The sequence below is a fragment of the Sapajus apella genome, unplaced genomic scaffold (genome assembly GCF_009761245.1).
Source record: "Sapajus apella isolate SASKATOON/1434 unplaced genomic scaffold, GSC_monkey_1.0 scaffold62, whole genome shotgun sequence".
Taxonomy (NCBI): Eukaryota; Metazoa; Chordata; class Mammalia; order Primates; family Cebidae; genus Sapajus; species Sapajus apella.
This window is the reverse complement of record NW_022437002.1, coordinates 809,339-822,459: the sequence shown is the minus strand read 5'-3', so window position 1 is coordinate 822,459 and position 13,121 is coordinate 809,339. Positions and strand designations below refer to the sequence as shown.

The 13,121-nt window shown below is 44.2% G+C and overlaps 1 protein-coding gene across 7 annotated transcripts in view; it reads right to left on the bottom strand.

The window, feature by feature from the left end:
- GMEB1 (glucocorticoid modulatory element binding protein 1) overlaps positions 1 to 13,121 on the bottom strand; it is a 51,001-nt gene that overhangs the window by 15,459 nt on the left and 22,421 nt on the right. For all 7 annotated transcript variants that reach the window (XM_032246604.1, XM_032246606.1, XM_032246600.1 and 4 more), the window contains 4 exons: positions 12,634 to 12,737; positions 8,795 to 8,952; positions 2,300 to 2,431; positions 521 to 658 (listed from right to left, as the gene is read on the bottom strand). In XM_032246604.1, the coding sequence (XP_032102495.1) occupies positions 521 to 658; positions 2,300 to 2,431; positions 8,795 to 8,952; positions 12,634 to 12,737 (532 nt within the window). The remainder of the gene's footprint in view (positions 1 to 520; positions 659 to 2,299; positions 2,432 to 8,794; positions 8,953 to 12,633; positions 12,738 to 13,121) is intronic.

Sequence of the window (13,121 nt, the reverse complement as noted above, 5' to 3'; positions counted from 1 at the left end):
GCGGGTGGATCACGAGGTCAAGAGATCGAGACCATGCTGGTCAACATGGTGAAACCCCATCTCTACTAAAAATACAAAACATTAGCTGGGCGTGGTGGTGCGCGCCTGTAGTCCCAGCTACTTGGGAGGCTGAGGCAGGAGAATTGCTTGAACCCAGGAGGCAGAGGTTGCGGTGAGCCGGGATGGTGCCATTGCACTCCAGCCTGGGTAACAAGAGCGAAACTTCGTCTCAAAAAAAAAAAAAAGTTTTTGTACAGATAGCATCTCACTACATTGCCCAAACTACTGGCACCATTTATAAAGGCAAAAATTACCTGTGGAAAAGCATGGCCAGATCTGAGTTCAAAACCCAGTTATGAACCTTGGACAAGTAACTTAACTTATATGAGCTTTAGTTTCCTTATCTGTAAAATTAAGATAATAATAGCTATACAAGAGGGTTTTTGCAAGGCTTATAGGACCTGCCTACGGAGGTGAGTATTTAATACATGACTACTAATATTAGGAGTAGTGCACTTACCTGTGATCTGAAAAGGAGCCTGGATGAGCCGCTGCTGAACTCCCCTGAGTAGCTCCTCTATTTCCTTCTGTATATTGCAGACAACCTCTTCCATCAGCCCTACATCAGCTATTCCTTTCCAGAACATCAAAGTGTCCTCTGTCACAAGGATAAGACGGAGGGTAAACAAGAGATGCTACATATTTAGGCAAATCTCTACAATGTTAAATTCAAAATTATTTAATTCAAAAGGATTTCTTGTTGGGCCATTGCTGAAAAAAGGGAAGAAGCTTTGGAATACAAGATGCTTCTTCCCTGACTTGGCACCTAATCATTTAGCCTCTTCAGCAGCATAGGTGCTTGGAATAATTGCCTCAATTTATCATAGTTCTCGCTACAAAGAATAGTTATCTTCCTCCAATAAAGATATTAATTAACTATTAAACATGTTAGTATTAAATAAAAATGAAATAGTTAACATTAAATATTAGTTAATTTAAAAACGAGACATTTAGGCCGGGCGCGGTGGCTCACACCTGTAATCCCAGCACTTTGGGAGGCTGAGGCGGGTCAATCACCTGAGGTTGGGAGTTCGAGACCAGCCTGGCCAACATGGTGAAACCTCGTCTCTACTAGAAATCCAAAAAATTAGCTGGGCGTGGTGGCGCATGGCTGTAATCCCAGCTACTCAGGAGGCTAAGGCAGGAGAATCACTTGAACCTGGGAGGCAGAGGTTGTGGTAAGCCAAGATCACACCACTGCACTCCAGCCTAGACAACAAGAGTGAACTCCGTCTCAAAAAAAAAAAGAGAGAAGGCCGGGCGCGGTGGCTCAAGCCTGTAATCCCAGCACTTTGGGAGGCCGAGGCGGGTGGATCACGAGGTCAAGAGATCGAGACCACCCTGGTCAACATGGTGAAACCCCGTCTCTACTAAAAATACAAAAAATTAGCTGGGCATGGTGGTGCGTGCCTGTAATCCCAGCTACTCAGGAGGCTGAGGCAGGAGAATTGCCTGAACCCAGGAGGCGGAGGTTGCGGTGAGCCGAGATCGCGCCATTGCACTCCAGCCTGGGTAACATGAGTGAAACTCCGTCTCAAAAAAAAAAAAAAAAAAAAAAAAAAGAGAGAGAGATATTTAATATCCTAAAATTTAAATAATAAAGATATTAAATTAAATATTAATTAATATGTACTCCCTAGCCCTATACTTAAGAAAATAAAACAAAACAGTTGGATAGGTAGGGTTATATAAGCTCTCTGAGGGTGGTGGCTATGTTTTTTCACGTACATACATAGCATCTTACAACAGTGCCAACTAAAAATAGGCAATAATAAACACTTATTAAATGAATTAAAAAATGGAGGGTGATGTGAAGCTTCTTCTGGTCCCCTCTAAGTGAATCATCATTAATCGCCATGCTCTACAACACTTGCCACCTATTTTTTCCTTCTAACATCTCAAAGCTTAGTTTATCTAAGAGGGTGCAAAAGTTGGAGGCAGTCTGATCGGATGAAAAGCACAGACTATGTAGTCAAACAGTTAAATTCAGCTCTAACAAGTGTTGGTTCTAACTGACCTTAGCCAAGTTGCTAAACCTTTCTGAATCCTGATTTGTGCGTAAAATGTGACTATACAAGGGTGTTGCATGGATTAAAGTAGGACGTTTGTAGCTATTGTTAGTATTTGCATGCACGAGAAAAGCCAGCAAAAGTAATTAAGAGGTCTTCCGTATCCATAATCATAATGGTGATAAGGGTCACAAGACCCTGCAAGATATTGGAGCCCTAAAGAAAAATACCTGAAATTTCCTCTGAGTCTTTCTTTACACCCTCCTCCGTGGCCATGGTGACAGCAGCAGTGAGAGCTGAGTTCCATTCCAGCCCTGCCTCTTCCATGCTCTCTTCTGAGATGGCAATCTGTGTGATGCTACCTAAAAGCAATCCAGTAGAGGCGAGAACAGTGAATTTAATGAAAAAGTTATAGCTATCCTATATCTCATATACAACATCTACAGAGATCTTGTTATTTTAACATTCTAGCCTCTTGGCTGCAGGTCCCTATTTTAAAAACTAGACTCTTAGGTAAGTCAGGATGAATATTGAATTTTCTAAAGAAAACCTGCCTTGCAAAAAAAAAAAAAAAAAACCGCTTTCTTACTTTGAATAGAAAGTGAAAAATAATTTATCAAATCACAAAAGAGCAATGTGTTTCCTGAGTAGATATGTTTTTGAAAGAGATTGAAGGTAGGCATTACTACTAGGCCGCCTGCCCCAGACTTACTAAGGGTAAAAAAAGCTTGAAATAATTTAAGAGAAAGGTAAAATACTTTGCCAAGAGCTCTACTACAAACAAGTTTGAGACTAAGCATCTAACTCAGTTATTAGCCTATACAAAGAAAGTGAAAGAAAGAGAGACCATAAAAATCAGATAAGAGATTCATGGTCTTTGGGAGGCCGAGAGGGGCAGATCACGAGGTCAGGAGATCGAGACCAGCCTGGCCAACATGGTGAAACCCCGTCTCTACTAAAAATAAAAAAAAATTAGCCGGGCGTGGTGGCACACACCTGTAGTCCCAGCTACTCAGGAGGCTGAGGCAGAAGAATCACCTGAACCCAGGAGGTGGAGGTTGCAATGAGCCAAGATCTCACCACTGCACTCTAGCCTGGATGATAGAACGAGACTCCATCTCAAAAACAAACAAACAAAAAGAGATTCATGGTCGGGCGCAGTGGCTTATGCCTGTAATCCTGGTACTTTGAGAGGCCCAGGCAGGTGGATCACGAGGTCAAGAGATAGAGACCACCTTGGCCAAAACAGGTGAAACCCTGTCTCTACTAAAAATACAAAATTAGCTGGGCGTGGTAGTGCGTGCCTGTAGTCCCAACTACATGTACAGCAGATTCAGAGGGGAAAAAAATATCCTTTGCTATTACTTGTATATTAAGATTTTGACTGGGCACGGTAGCTCATGCCTATAATCCGAGCACTTTGGGAGGCTAAGGTGGGCAGATCACTTGAGCCCAGAAGTTTGAGACCAGCCTGGACAACACAGCAAAGCCGAGTTTCTACAAAAATTGGCTGGGTATGGTGGTGCACACCTACAGTTACAGCTACTCGGGAGGGTGAGGTGGGAGGATCACCTGAGCCCAGGAGCTTAAGGCTACAGTAAACTGTGATTGTGTCACTGTACTCCAGTCTGGGTGACAGAGTGAGACCTTGCCCGAAAAAAAAAAAAGCTTTTAAACAAAGAGAATAGATAATAAAAACTAAATTGATCCAAACATCAATACAGATAACTATGAACTCTACACACTGGAGGATATCAATAATCAAGTAAAAGATAATCAAGTAAAGGAGTTTTGGCCAAATAAAAAGCAAGTACAGTTGTCCCTCAGTATACACGGGGGATTGATTCCTGGACCACCTGCATATCTAACGAAATCTGCACATGCCGAAGTCCTGAAGTCAAAAAGTAAAAGTCAATCCTTCATAGACCCAGGATTTGCATCCTGCAAATATTGTATTTTCAATCCACGATTGGCTGAAAAAGAAGCCATGTATATAAGTGGACCCCCGCAGATCAAATCCATATTGTTCAACAGCCAACTGTAAATAGGATTTCACAATATTTTTCACTTTTCAAGTGAAAGAGTGAAGTGTCCAAATATTCAAACTGCCAGATATTTTATACTTTCCTGAAACGGATTTAGGTTTCAAGGGATTTGGCTTCTACTCGGCCACTGGTTAAGCATGGAATATTAGAACTGACCAAAAGATCTTTATTTTTTTGAGACAGGGTTTCGCTCCTGTCACGTAGGTTGGAGTGCAGTGACACAATCAGCTCACTGTATAAGTGATCTTCCTACCTCAGTTTCTCTAGTAGTTGGGACCACTGGTGCACACCACTATGCCCAGCTAATATTTTTATTTTTTGCAGAGATGATTTTCGCCATGATGCCCAAGCTGGTGTTGAATTTCTGGGCTCAAGTAATCCTCCTGTCTTGACTTCCCAAAGTGCTGGGATTAGAGGTATGAGCCACCATGCCCAGCCATTAAGAGGTCATTTTTCCAGCACCGTAAGACATAGTGGGGGAAAAAAAAAAAAAAAAGAGAGAGACCAGACATGGTGGCTCATGCCTGTAATCTCAGCACTTTGGGAGGCTGAGGCAGGTGGATCACCTGAGGTCAGGAGTTTGAGACCCGCCTGGCCAACATGGTGAAACCCCAACCCTACTAAAAATACAAAAAATTAGTAATTTCAGCTACTCAGGAGGCTGAGGCAGGAGAACTGCTTGAACCTGGGAGGTGGAGATTGCAGTGGGCCAAAATCCTGCCATTGCACTCCAGCCTGGGTGACAGAGTGAAACTCTGTCTAAGACAAACAAAAAAAGGCCAGGTGCAGTGGCTCATGCCTGTAATCCCAGCACTTTGGGAGCACAAGGTGGGTGGATCACAAGGTCAGGAGTTTAACAACAGCATGGCCAGTGTGGTGAAACCCCATCGCTACTAAAAATACAAAAATTAGCCGGGCGTGGTGGTAGGCACTTGCCAGCTACTCGAGAGGCTGAGGCAGGAGAATCACTTGAACCCTGGAGGCACAGGTTGCAGTGAGCTAAGACAGTGCCATTGCAATTTAGCCTGGGTGACTGAGAGAGACTCCATCTCAAAAAAAAAAGGGTCAATTTAAAAGCACAGTGTACGTCCCTAACCTTTCAGATTCTTTGGCATTCTTGTGACTTTTCTGAGGCATATTTTTAATTCTTATGACAGTAGTTGAGATGTATTTTATCCAATTATATCGAGCTGAATTAACTGAATCTTTAATAATAATCTTACAGTTACATCTTCTCTGGATGGTAAGGAGCCCTAGTCCCAAACTCAACAATACTGAAGTTAACTATGTGCTCATTCTATTTCATCTGTGGGAAGCCTCAACTTGCTAATCTGGAGCCCTTTCAAGCAGAGAACTCTGATCCTTACAGTGGGGTGTCCAGAGTCTAGTCCAGCCAATGATAACATTATCTTTGATAGACCTCAGTTTAATGGTTGAAAACCACTCATCAGGGTCAGGCATGGTGGCTAACGCCTGTAATCCCAGTACTTTGGAAGGCCGAGGTGGGTGGATCATGAGGTTGGGAGTTCGAGACCAGCCTGGCCAATATGGTGAAACCCCATCTCTACTAAAAATACAAAAATTATCAGGGTGTGGTGGTGGGCACCTGTAATCCCAGCTACTAGGGAGGCTGAGGCAGGAGAATAGCTTGAACCCAGGAGGTGGAGTTTGCAGTGAGCCGAGATTGTGCCACTGCACTTCACTGCACTCCAGCCTGGACGACAGAGTGATATTCCCAACACAAAAAAAAAAAAAAAAAAAAAAAAAAAGAAAACCACTCATCATTCTAATCTTCTAATCTACCTTCTTGTGTTGACTACTAGTAAAGCAAAGCATTTTACTTTACTACTAGTAAATCACAAGTCTGGACTACAGGCGTGTGCCACCACACCTGGCTAATTTTTTGTATTTTTTTTTTTTTTTTTTTTTGGGGAGGGGGTTTCGCTCTTTTTCCCCGGTGGAGTGCAATGGCGCGATCTCGGCTCACCGCAACCTCCGCCTCCTGGGTTCAGGCAATTCTCCTGCCTCAGCCTCCTGAGTAGCTGGGATTACAGGCACGTGCCACCATGCCCAGCTAATTTTTTGTATTTTTAGTAGAGACGGGGTTTCACCATGTTGACCAGGATGGTCTCGATCTCTTGACCTCGTGATCCACCCACCTCGGCCTCCCAAAGTGCTGGGATTACAGGCTTGAGCCACCGTGCCCGGCCCAATTTTTTGTATTTTTAGTAGAGATGGTCTTTCACCGTGTTAGCCAGGACGGTTGCCATCTCTTGACCTCGTGATCTACATGCTTCAGCTTCCCAAAGTGTTGGGATTACAGGCTTGAGCCACCGAGCCTTGGCCTAAATTTTGTCTTTTTAGTAGAGATGGTGTTTCATCATGTTGGCCAGCCTAGTCTCAAACTCCTGATCTCAGGTGATCCACCCACCTCACCCTCCCAAAGTACTGAGATTACAGGTGTAAGCCACCACGCCCAGCTGCAAAGCTTTTTCTTTCTTTTTTTTTGAGAGGAAGTCTCCCTCTGTCGCCCAGGCTGAAGTGCAGTGGCATGATCTCGGCTCACCGCAACCTCCGCCTCCCAGGCTGAAGCAATTCTCTACCTCAGCTTCCTGAGTAGCTGGGATTACAGGCACCTGCCACCATGCCTGGCTAATTTTTGCATTTTTAGTAGAGTTGCGGTTTCACCATCTTGGCCAGGCTGATCTTGAACTCTTGACCTTGTGATCCACCCGCCTCGACCTCCCAAAGTGCTGGGATTACAGGCATAAGCCATAGCACATGGCCTAACTTTTGTATTTTTAGTAGAGACAGGGTTTCACCATGTTGGTCAGGCTGGTCTTGAACTCTTGACCTCATGATCCACTCACCTTGGCCTTCCAAAGTGCTGGGATTACAGGTGTGAGCCAACAGGCCCAACCTGCAAAGCATTTCTCAAATCAGCCTAACTCAACCTTAATATGCCAAGTGATAGCAAAGTGAAACTCTTATATAAGTATTATCACTCTACTGAACTACCTTTCTTTCTTTTTCTTTTTTTTCTCTTTTTTTGAGACAGAGCTTTGCTTTTGTTGCCTAGGCTGGAGTGCAATGGCGCAAGCCCAACTCAATGCAACCTCTACTTCCTGAGTTCAAGCAATTCTCCTGCCTCAGGAACCTGGGTAGTATCTGGAATTATAGGCATGCACCACCACATCTGGCTAATTTTGTATTTTTTTTTTTTTAAGATGGTGTTTCACCATATTGGTCAGGCTGGTCTCAAACTCCTGACCTCAGGTGATCCGCCCACCTCAGCCTCCCAGAGTGCTGGGATTAGAGGCGTGAGCCACCACGCCTGGCTAGCTGATTTTTCTTTCTTTTTTCTTTTTTTTTTTTTTTTTTTGAGACAGAGTTTCACTTCTGTTACCCAGGCTGGAGTGCAATGGCGCGATCTCAGCTCACCGCAGCCTCCGCCTCCTGAGTTCAGGCAATTCTCCTGCCTCAGCCTCCTGAGTAGCTGGGATTACAGGCACGCACCACCATGCCCAGCTGATTTTTGTATTTTTAGTAGAGACGGGGTTTCACCATGTTGACCAGGATGGTCTCGATCTCTTGACCTCGTGATCCACCCGCCTCGGCCTCCCAAAGTGCTGGGATTACAGGCGTGAGCCACCGCGCCCGGCCCTTGTATTTTTTTTAGTAGAGACAGGGTTTCTCCATGCTGGTCAGTCTGGTCTCAAACTCCCAACCTCAGGTGATCTGCCCACCTCGACCTCTCAAAGTGCTGGGATTACAGGTGTAGGCCACTGTGCCTGGCTGAACTGCCTTTCTATGCATTGTAAGAAAAAAACAAAGAAGGAGGTCTGGCCAATAGGTATCATTTGGAAGAAAACAAAGCATGTTTCCAAGGCATGGAATCCCATCCAAGATTACCATACTTTACAACAAGACACATCAACGTTCATGAGAATTGAAATTAAGAATATACAAGGGAAGGTCGGGTGAGGTGGCTCAAGCCTATAATCCCAGCACTTTGGGAGGCCGAGGCGGGTGGATCACGAGGTCAAGAGATCGAGACCATCCTGGTCAACAAGGTGAAACCTTGTCTCTACTAAAAATACAAAAATTAGCTGGGCATGATGGTGCATGCCTGTAGTCCCAGCTACTCGGGAGGCTGAGGCCAGAGAATTGCTTGAACCCAGGAGGCGGAGGTTGCGGTGAGCCGAGATCGTGCCATTGCACTCCAGCCTGGGCAACAACGGCAAAACTCCGTCTCAAAAAAAAAAAAAAAAAGAATATACAAGGGAAAGGCTGGGCCCAGTGGCTCACACCTATAATCCCAGCACTTTGGGAGGCCAAGGCAGGAAGATCCCAAGGTCAGGAGTTCAAGACAGCGTAACCAACATGGTGAAACCCTGTCTCTACTAAAAATACAAAAATTAGCTGGGCATGGTAGTGGGCACCTGTAATCCCAGCTACTCAGAAGGCTGAAGCAGGAGAACTGCTTGAACCCAGGAGATGGAGGTTGCAGTCTGCCAAGACTGTACCACTGAACTCCAGCCTGGGCAACAAAGTGAGACTTCATCTCAAAAAAAAAAAACCACAAAAAAAAAAAAGAGAGAAAGAATATACAAGGAAGAAATAAGGGGGAAGTTCTGCTGAAAAACACAGTGGGTTTTCAGGTGGTTTCCTACCCCCTACCATCAGCCGAAGTGGGTGTCTGCACCACACTTGTCTGCTGTCCTGGCACTGGAGCTCTTGCACTGCTGATCAGAAGATCAAATTTGGTGCTTCTGCAGGTATTGGAGCAAACTTTGTCATGTTGGTAAAAATCAATCTGTCCGGAGTCCATCATTTTCCTGTGCAAAGGGAGACAAGAAGTACCAGTTCAGCCTATACTTCATCTAGTGGGAACTAGGCCTCAGGGAAAAATAGGAACAACATTGCTGAGTTTACTGTATAAATTAGTGAAACCCAATAGTGTTAAAAGTTATTAGGTTGCAAAAATTCTAAGTGGCGCTTCAAATTTTCACTGGTCCTGTCCATCATTTAGCAATATTTCTCTTCCCTCCCTAGTTTATTCATTATGAGTATTCTCTTCTATTTCCAGTTATCACTAGGCTTCAGGTATATCCTCCTGACAATAGCTAGGTTTCTCCATAGAATCTCACTGAAACCAAATCAATCCCAGCACAACTGAGAAATGCCACAGAGAAATTAGAATTTTGATAAGCTTCTGATGAATTAGTATTCCTAGACCAGCAAGATCTGTTGTGACTTTCACAGACATAAAGCTTCAGTCTTTTTTTTTTTTTTTTTTTTTTTTCCCGAGACGGAGTTTCACTCACGTTACCCAGGCTGGAGTGCAATGGCGCAATCTCGGCTCACTGCAACCTCCGCCTCCTGGGTTCAGGCAATTCTCCTGCCTCAGCCTCCTGAGTCGCTGGGATTACAGGCACGCACCACCATGCCCAGCTAATTTTTTTGTATTTTTAGTAGAGACGGGGTTTCACCATGTTGACCAGGATGGTCTCCATCTCTTGACCTCGTGATCCACCCGCCTCGGCCTCGCAAAGTGCTGGGATTACAGGCTTGAGCCACCGCGCCTGGCCCAAAGCTTCAGTCTTTTAAAAAACTCTCCTATGATGCTGATTCAGAGCATCTAGAGAAAAAAAAAAAACCAAAAAACCTCTCCTAGGAATACAGAAAAAAGTTGACTATACTAAATCCACTCTGGAAAATGCCCTTATAATTGGATCCATAAAATGTTAATTTAGGTCATGAACAAAACCATGGGGTATTTTAATTATAGTAAATTCTAAGTTATAATGTCACTTGGCTTTCACTAAAATTTTTTTAGAATTCTGACTCTTTTTTACATTTGGGGTAAATTGGCATATGCTTGTCTTTCTGGCTAAATTAAACCTGCCAAGAACAACAAAACTCAAAGTTAAAAGTATTCCTCAGCGAGGTGCAGTGGCTCATGCCTGTAATCCCAGCACTTTGGGAGGCCAAGGCAGGAGGATCACTTGAACTTAGGAGTTTGAGACTAGTGTGGACAACATGGTGAAACCCCATTTCTATAAAGAATACAAAAATCAGCCGGGCATGGTGGTTCATGCCTCTAGTCTCAGCTAATTGGGAAGCTAAGGCTGAAGAATTGCTTGAGCCTGGGAAACTGAGGTTGCAGTAAGCCAAGATCGTGCCACTGCACTCCAGCCTAGGAGTCAGAGTTAGACCCAGTCTCAAAAATAAATAAATAAAAAACAAAAATAAAGTATTCCCAATTTCAATGGACTAATTTCTGCATACAAATCATCTGAAAAAAATGTTTAAAAATAATGTTTCATTGGAAGCATAGGAGTAAAATAATTTTAAAAATTTCCAAATAAAAACAAAAAGAATACCAGTAATGTCTGTGTGTCTCTGACTATAAAAACGATGTGAAAGGCTGGACGCAGTGGCTCACACTGGTAATCCCAGCACTTTGGGAGGCTGAGGAAGGCAGATCATCTGAGGTCGGGAGTTCAAGACCAGTCTGCCCAACATGAAGAAATCCTGTCTCTACCAAAAACACAAAATTATCCAGGTGTAGTGGCGCATATCTGTAGTCCCAGCTATTCAGGAGGCTGAGGCAGGAAAATTGCTTGAACCTGGAAGGCGGAGATTTCGGTGAGCTGAGATCTCACCACTGCACTCCAGCCTGGGTAACAAGAAGGAAACTCTACCTCAAGAAAAAAAAAACAAAAAAAAACCATGTGAAGAAAATATTTCACATTTTCAGCTGGGCACAGTGGCACACACCTGTAGTCCAAGCTACTCTTGAGGACTGCTTGAGCTCAGGAGTTTGAGGCTGCAGTGGGCAATAAGCCATGAAGCCATGATCATGCCACTGCACTCCAGCCTGAGTGACAAAACATGAGCTTTTTTTCTCCTTTTGTTCTGAGATGGCGTTTAGCTCTTGTTGCCCAGGCTGGAGTGCAATGGCTCAATCTTAGCTTACCACAACCTCCGCCTCCCGGGTTCAAGCGATTCTCCTGCCTCAGCCTCCTGAGTTAGCTGGGATTACAGCCACGTGCCACCACACCTGACTAATTTTGTATTTTTAGTAGAGATGGGGTTTCTACAGGTTGGTCAGGCTGGTCTCAAACTCCTGACCTCAGGTGACTGGCCCACCTCAGCCTCCCAAATTGCTGGGATTACAGGTGTGAGGCACTGGGCCCAGTAATTTTTTTTTTTTTATAGAGATGGAGTTTCACCATGTTGGCCAGGCTGGTCTCGAACTCCTGACCTCAGGTGATCCACCCGCCTCGGCCTCCCAAAGTGCTGAGATTACAGGCATGAATCACCATGCCCAGCCAATTTTGGCTCGATGTCAACTCACTGCAGCCTCCATTCAAGCAATTCTCCTGCCTCAGGCTCCCAAGTAGCTGGGATTACAGGGCATGCGCTACCATGCCCGGTTAATTTTGTATTTTCAGTAGAGACGGGGTTTTTCCACGTTGGTCAGGCTAGTCTCGAACTCCCAATCTCAGGTGATCTGCCTGTGTCGGCCTCCCAAATTGCTGGGATTACAGGCATGAGACACCGTGCCTGGTCTGTAATAAACATCTTTATGCTTGAATCGCTATAGTATTATGGATTTTTCTTGAAAGAGATTCCTTAAAAAGAACTATTTTTATTTTTATTTATTTTTTATCTCTTCTTTAAAATTTTATTCTTTTTTTTCCCCTCCTAAAAATAATTAAATAGCCAGGCGAGGTGGCTCATCCCTGAAATCCCAGTACTTTGGGAGGCCAAGGTGGGTGGATCAGGAGTTCAACACCAGCCTGGCCAACATGGTGAAACCCCGTCTCTACTAAAAATACAAAAATTGGCCAGGTGTGGTAGCGTGCACCTGTAATCCCAGCTACTTGGGAGACTGAGGCAGGAGAATTGCTTCAACCTGGGAGGCAGAGGTTGCAGTGAGCCAAGATTTCACCACTGCACTCCAGCCTAGGTACAGAGCTAGACTCTGTCTCAAAACAAAACAAAATAATCTTTCTTCTCTCCCAGGATTTTTTTTTTTTTTTTTTTTTTTTTTTCTGAGACGGAGTTTCGCTCTTGTTACCCAGGCTGGAGTGCAATGGCGCGATCTCGGCTCACCGCAACCTCCGCCTCCCGGGTTCAGGCAATTCTCCTGCCTCAGCCTCCTGAGTAGCTGGGATTACAGGCACGCGCCACCATGCCCAGCTAATGTTTTGTATTTTCAGTAGAGACGGGGTTTCACCATGTTGACCAGGATGGTCTCGATCTCTTGACCTCGTGATCCACCCGCCTCGGCCTCCCAAAGTGCTGGGATTACAGGCTTGAGCCACCGTGCCCGGCCCTCTCCCAGGATTTTTAAGAACAAGTTGATTAAAGTCAAGTAATGCAAGGATTGCTCAAGCCAATTCTTCAGACAGAATAAAAATGTCAACCTAAAGAGAAAAATCCAGATTCTACCATGATTAAGTACACCGAAGTTTGTTGAAAGGTATGTGCTTGACAGTAGAGCTTACCTGAGCATGATCCCACCCAGACGAATAGCTCTCTTCCAGTCCTTCAGAGTGGACTTGCCAGCCAGATGAACAAAATGCTTGGGACTGATCAACTGATCATTGAACTAAAAGGAAAAAGAAAATTCCAAAACAGTCTAATGTCAACTTGGGCAGGCCAAGCGGGGAAATAATAAAATGATAACCCTACATCGTTTATATAAAAAATACCTGGATGACATCCTAAGCCTTGCATTATCCAACTTCCTGTACTATTGTGTTAGAGAAGATGATCCTTCTCTGAGCACAGTCTCCATTCCTGGTACAAAGCCACAGAATACATGTGGAGGATCACAGGTAAATATATTAATAACTATCTAAAATCCATTTATGCATAAAATCAGGTGGTTGGGTCTAGTGAGGCAAACAAAGGCTGTTCAAATAAACTGAAGTAATCTATCCAGCCTCAATGAAGACAGAATGAGCAATTTTTTATATATATATATTATATA